The sequence below is a fragment of the Peromyscus californicus genome, unplaced genomic scaffold, assembly GCF_007827085.1.
Source record: "Peromyscus californicus insignis strain IS unplaced genomic scaffold, ASM782708v3 Scaffold_12__1_contigs__length_115047231, whole genome shotgun sequence".
NCBI lineage: Eukaryota > Metazoa > Chordata > Mammalia > Rodentia > Cricetidae > Peromyscus > Peromyscus californicus.
The window spans coordinates 99,478,252-99,484,879 of NW_026294413.1; the positions used below are offsets into that span (position 1 = coordinate 99,478,252).

General features: G+C 46.5%; 1 protein-coding gene across 10 annotated transcripts in view; it reads right to left on the reverse strand.

Annotated features, from left to right (window-relative positions):
* Window positions 1-6,309, reverse strand: part of Nrg3 (neuregulin 3) — a 1,068,996-nt gene extending 1,062,687 nt beyond the window's left edge. For 5 of the 10 annotated variants that reach the window (XM_052734005.1, XM_052734010.1, XM_052734002.1 and 2 more), the window contains exon 1: window positions 5,405-6,308. In XM_052734005.1, coding sequence (XP_052589965.1) covers window positions 5,405-6,233 — 829 coding nt within the window. In that variant the 5' untranslated portion in view covers window positions 6,234-6,308. Of the gene's footprint in view, window positions 1-5,404 lie in introns of all 10 variants that reach the window. The other 5 variants (XM_052734004.1, XM_052734003.1, XM_052734001.1 and 2 more) reach the window with 2 other exon arrangements.
* Between the last annotated feature and the right edge of the window lie 319 nt (window positions 6,310-6,628).

The following is a 6,628-nucleotide window of genomic DNA, read 5'->3' on the forward strand; positions in this document are numbered from 1 at the left end:
AGTTCAATTATATATAAAAGATATTTTAACTTCCTAAGTCAACTAAGAAAGTCCAATATACCTTACTGAAGGGAAAGATATTTAAAGTATACAAATGTATGAAAACACCAAACAAAAATTTAGAAGAAAACACCAAAACACACACGAATACACACACACACACACACACACACACACACACACACACACACACAGAGAGAGAGAGAGAGAGCACTAAAAAACAACTTGAAATGTCATGGAGTTAAATGTAGGTATTTAAGACAATTTCCTACAATGAGTAGTATCTACACCATAATAAAGACATAACGATCTGAACAATAAACATAAGTTAAGAGCCTATTAGAAATATTCAGTCATAGCCATTCTTCAATACAGTAAGGGGTAAGAGGTGTAGGAGTGAATGAAATAGTCTGGAAGAATGAAGAAATGGAAAGCCTAACTGTATGCACACTACCATTTTCATTGACAGGTGAGTAAGGAAAACGTATGCAGACCTGCTATCAACCATAGATGAGCCCACTGCAGATTGGATCCTTCCCCTTTGCTTTTGCTTGGGTGCAGAGGTCTACAGGGAATGTTCCCAGGTAAGGATGAGTAGAATATCTAGGGGTTCAAAATTGGCTAATACTATTTTTCAAGGCAACACAGTGCTGTTCTTTCCCAACACGCAACTCTGAAGATACAGCCAGATTGAGATGAATTTCAGTTCTATCCAGAAGTGATTCAAATGCATCTTAAAGACTTACATTTATGTCTCACCCTTTGCTTTTATATATTTCATGGCCAATTTTCATCTTTCATTTCAGCATCCCTGATAGAATATTGAGCTATGCTTTGGCTCTAGATATGAAGATTTGAGAAAAGAATTTCTATAATAGGAATAAGTCATAAGCCATCTTTTGTTTCATTGCAGTGTAACCAGAAGTAGGGTTGGAAAATCCGGAGGGAAAGGCAACTTCATCACACACACACACACACACACACACACACACACACACACACACACACACACATACTGGCTCTGTGGGAACAGAATTGATTTAAAATCTGTACCAGGACTTCTGATGTGGTTCACAGTCATCTTAGAGAACTTGAGTTCTTCAGTAACAGAGAGTGCCACAAGCCAGCTTGCTTGCTGTTGATTTTGATTTTGGTTTATTTCCTTCCTCACAAGTTTTTAAGTAAACAGTGTGTAGCTTTAGAAGTCTATTTGAGAGACATCACAAAAAAATAGGGGGCAATACTCACAAATCAAGCCTTAAAGACATTCTCCACTATCAAAATCACTTCCAACAAAAACCAGGGAGGCATGTTTAAAATATTTGCTCTCAATGATGTAAGACTAAAATCAAAAGAGCCCACAAAGCAGTCTGGAAAAGCTATGCCTATCCCCACACTGATATTGCTATTGTTTTATTTCTGGTTAGAACCACAAAATGAAGTATGTCATGTCTCAAAACACAGTATAGTAGACAGAAGCAGAGAAGCCATATAATCCTGCAATAATGACAAAGAAAATAAAAACATAATCAGAATGCAACACAAGCTCATATGAAAAAAAATTCAATTCTGTTTCATAAGAAACATTGATCTTGAGTTCTGAGTCCTCCCATTTTGGTCACCATGCATTTACGAGGTCAGTACCTTCTCTGCTAGGATTCGGCTGAAGACCTTGACCCTTGTAGCCAGAACATAAGATACAGGCTTAACTTTTTAAATTGGTTACACCTGAGGCTGCTCATAAAGTCACTGAGCACTCTCATTGCAAGACTGAAGATGCTAAGAAGAAAAATAAGCAAACAATTGACATCAGCAATGGCTCCTTTAAAATCACAATTAATATGATTTGGTAGAACTTTATTTAGCTAGATAAGTAAATTAAAACCACCTACATGTCATGTTCAAACACCAAGAGGACATTTTATCTTTAAATTCTTTCTCCATGTATACTATTTAATACTTGTGATCTTGTTCATGAAGATTCACTATAGAACCATTCAAAGATGACTGCAAGAATGAACCATTAATAGCTGCACTTGGTTTGAACTTCACTAGTGGCTCAGGCTTTCTTTTTCCCACCTGTTAAAGATGCTTTCTGCTAAGTAAAGGAATTCCAAGAGTCCAGAACAACCTCAGTTTGCATTGGCAGTACAATATAGGCACGTTTGAAATCGGAAGAAACAATTCCAACTTCCATCAAAGGGAAAGTGTTTGTACATTTTACAAAACCACTCCTCTCTGTCTGTAGTGCATAGTCTCTTTTGGCTCAAAGAAATTTATTAATTTATACCATGGCTACAAAATGTTTTCAGGAGTACTGTATTAAACCCTACAGTAGCAGTGTGTTTAAGGTATTTGTTTTCAAAAGAGTCTGAAGGAAAGAATTGTTCTGTGTCACTGAAAAGATAAGTTCTAGAGATGCAGGGAAGTTTGGGACCCCCGAAGTTAAAGGGATGAGGACAGGAAAATAAGAGTCAAATGCCAAGCTCTCTTTGTTTTCTTGCTGTTTAAGTTCAGTTTTATTTTTTCTCTCAATTCCATATCAAAAATAAGCCTTTCACATAGCAAGTACTGTGAATAATAAAATACCCTTTTTTTTAAGTCCTGTTATCCTTTGGCCAGTGAACACTCGTTATCTTTCTCAGTAAACAAGCTTCTACTCAAAGAGCTATCATAATTTTACAGATCACAGCCATCACCTTGCCAAAGATGAACAAAAATGTATTCATCCTCTAAGCCTTGAAATGTTCTACTCAAAAAGCCAAGATCCTGGCCATTGAGGAATATGTGGGTTAGTCTCACAAAGACAGGGCATCGTCCTTAACTGCCTTCAGGTGCTACAAAAGAAGCCAGGATGATCATACTTAACAGTGAGGGTGGGGAGCAAAGAGAAGAACAAACCTACTAAAGTATAGAGATAGGTAATGTGCACAAACCAATTTATCATCTGGGAACTTTAATGCCATAACCAAAACAAATGAACAATTTGAATGACAGCTACTTGGGCCATAATTCAGCCTACTATAGCAATGCTGATAATCCCACAAATGAAATATCTCCCACCTTGTTAATCAGCCAAAAATCTTAGATGAAAAAATAAACTGTTCATCCTTTGAATTACCATACAGCCTACCTACTTAAACTCACCTTGTATGGAAACCACATATTCCTTTCATTAAAATGCCTCTTCTTAGGAAAGCTAAACCAGGCCATTAACTACTAAATCTGCATGCTTGCATTTTTATCTCTTTACTCAATCCTCTTTTAAGGATTTCAGACATAGAAAGAGCTGGACCCTAGTTATAAATGAAAGAAACACTGCTTACATGTCTATGCAAGCACCAAGACCCTTTACAGGGTCCCCACCTCTTTTCCTTGAGGCGCAGAGTCCTGTCAATAATCATGACTTATTAAACAGGCTGCCATCCATTCCCTTCTGCTGAATGTAGAACAAGATCATGGAGGGGCAGAAATAATTACCTTGGGCTCTTCTTTAAAGACCGCCTCAGAATGGAAGGTAGGAAATCAATACAGAAAGGACAGGGAAATGCCCCCACTGTGATCCCCACAGCGCCCCCCCAAGAGGGGGGAGGTGAAGTAGAGTCACAATCCATTATTCATATCAACTGCTTCAGAACATGAAAATTCTAAGGTCTTCAACATAGAGAGGATCCTATCTTAGTGCAGTGAATGTACTCACAAGCACCACCAGTCCTTTATCCTGCTACAACACTCAAGCTAGATTTGTTGAAAGGAGCCAGAGCACCCTCCCTCCTCTGGAAAATGTGCTCTCAGAAATCACCACTTCAAGCAAAGCAGGGGGAAGCTGCAAGAACTGCCTTTCTAGGTTGTGGCAGAAAGCTTCCTTCTCTTTGCCTTCCTGTCTCCCACTGACCATCTAGGGAGAGATACAATTTTCTAAAGCAGTGTAAGAGCAAAAGTCTCCGTCTCCGGCCTTTACTTACAAGTACACTACATTAAAAAAAAAAAAGTCACAAATGTTAAATAACACCCTCGGCAAGTAAGATCAGGAGTCAGGGAAACAAAAAATTAACACAACTGAAAATAACCATTATATTCCTACCAACACTGAGCAGTGAGGAACACTTTTTCTTTTGCCCAGATGTTATAGCTCAAAACATGAATACTAAAGACAACATATCCAGACCGTCTCTTTTCTTTTCTCTTTTCCCCTTTCTTTCTTTTTTCTTTCTTTCTTTTTTAGAATGGCTTTACTTGGAACTTGAACTGACATACTGGGGGCTTGTCCTGAATAACCTTCACAGGCTGCACAAGTGTTTTCTGATCCGAATCCTCAGGCACAAACAGAAGGTTCCTGGGATTTCTGTTCACTAAGCGGAGAGGGTGGGGTGGAGGTCAATTAGTTACCTGCAATGTTCATAAAAATGGAAAGCTTACAGTTCCAAAGAGAAAGCGATCATGTCTAAGAGGTACACTAGCCGCTACTGGTACCGACTGAAATGCTATACCCAAAGGGTGACATGTTACAAAGAGCTTAGACATTGTACTAAGCCGGGTCCTAGTCTGCTCATCATCTACAGGGCGTGAGGAAGAGATCAGGTTTACACCCCTCACCCCTCTGGGAAAGGAACAAAAGCAAATGCTTGGCACAGCTGAAAAAAATAAGAAAAAACCCTCCTCCATCTCCAGGACCCTGGGGGCCGCAGCTCTGCAGCGTTCCCATTGCATTTCCTTGCAGTTAACTCACTCCAGTGGCCTCAGACGCAATTTCCACACCTGGCAATGGCCAGGGACAGGTTGAGGGGAGGGGTCCATCTGGGAGCGCCTCATTTCCCTACCTCTCCCAATGGCTTCTAATTAACCCTTCCCAGTCGCTGCCCCGGCAGGGATGCTGGGAGAGTCGACAGCTACATCCTAAGGACATCACTAACAAATACCTGCATCCGATCTTCACCCCCACACTGGTCATAACTTCCCTTTGTGAGCTATCATAGGCCAGTTTGGGCTGTGCTTAGAAAAGCTTCCCACAGGAGGGCGGGAAGCGTTGGGTGCACCAGGAACAGTCTCATTCCTCTCCAAGCCACTATGGGGAACACAACCTGGGCTCACTCTCAAGTCTGCAGTGAGGAAGATTTGCACTCGCCTTAACCCTTTGAAGGGAGTCAGGAGTCTATTCTCATTTGGGACCCACTGAAGTAGGAGCCCTGGCTCTGGAGATATCCTTCACTTGCCTGAAGCCCCTACTCCGCACACAGACACAGCAGAGACCCACACCTTTGGCCCCCTTGAGGCCATTTTTAACCATAGCCTCGCACTCTGCCCCAAACCGGGTATTGGGGAAGTGGCAACCAGGAGAAAAGAGAGCCAGAAGGCAGAAAGAAACTCGGCAGTAAATCACAGCTGAGACAAGGAGTCTACTTACGAAATTTGGGGCTGGTGCTAGTTTCTGGGGTGGTGGTAGTGGAGGAGGTGGTAGAGGGTGAGGAGGAAGAGGCGGCCGCAGCATCCTGAAAGGGTGACAGGGTCCAGGAGGGAGTGGAATCGTGGAGGTAGGAGGAGGTAGCATACGCCGCAGTGGGCCAGGAAGGCATTGCCTGCGTACTAGGGGCTCCTGGCATCGGGGGTCTGGAGCCTGGCGTACTGCTACTGAAGAAAGGAGCCGTGGTGGACAGGACCGTCGGGGGGGCCGCAGTGTTCCGTGCCGTGGTAGAGCGCGGGCTAGCCCGGATGGGCACCCGGTGCCCAGGGAAGCGAGTGGGAGCCCGCGTGATGGTGGTAAAGCGGGTGCTAATCCGGTTAGGCGTCCTGGAGGAGGCAGCGCCGCCGGCGGAGGGGGTGGCGGGGGACATGGTGGAAGTGGTCGTAGTGGTGGTTTCCATAGCCTTGGGGAAAGAGCTGGGCTTGGAGAGGAAAAAGGGGTCCTGGCCCATTCCCTTGGAGTCCACCAGGTCCGTGGGCACGTACTCCTTGACGGAGCCCACCACGATCCATTTAAGCAGCATGAGGCTGAGCCCAAGGCCGATGAAGCCGATGAACAGAGGCACCACGCACAACCACGTCTGCTGCCGGTTCCACACGATGCAGTCGCTACAGCGTAACTCCCGGGGGGGCTCGGCCGCCCCTTCTCCGCCGCCGTCCGGGCCCCCGCCCGCCGCCGCCGCCGCCGCAGCCGCCGCGGTGCCCTCCTCGGCCGAGGCGGCGGCTGCCGAAGCGGCACCAGGTGGCGAGGCAGCGGCCGCCCCTTCACTCATCCTAGGAGCCGGTCTTCACCTTCGCCCCCCCGAGGGCCGCGCCAGAGGCATGGGGCCGCGCGGGCCGGGCGCGGGCGCGGGCGCGGGCTCCGGCGGCGGCGGGCTCCGGCGCAGGCAGCGGCCGCGGCGGCCGCATGCAAATCGGCTCCCTGCCCCCACGCCCCTCCCCCCGAGAGGCGGGCGGCGGGCGGGGAGGAGAGGACGGGGGAGGGGACGCGGGCCGGGGAGGGGGCGGCGAGGAGCTCGGAAGAGGGGCGAGACCGGCCCCGGCGCCGCCGGGCCGGTCAGGGAGCGGCGGGGCGCGTCTGCAGCCCGCCTAGCTGCCTCCTGCGCGCCGGGGTCCCCGGACTGCTGATGGTGCTGATGCTGCCGCTGATGCTGATGCTGCCGTGGAT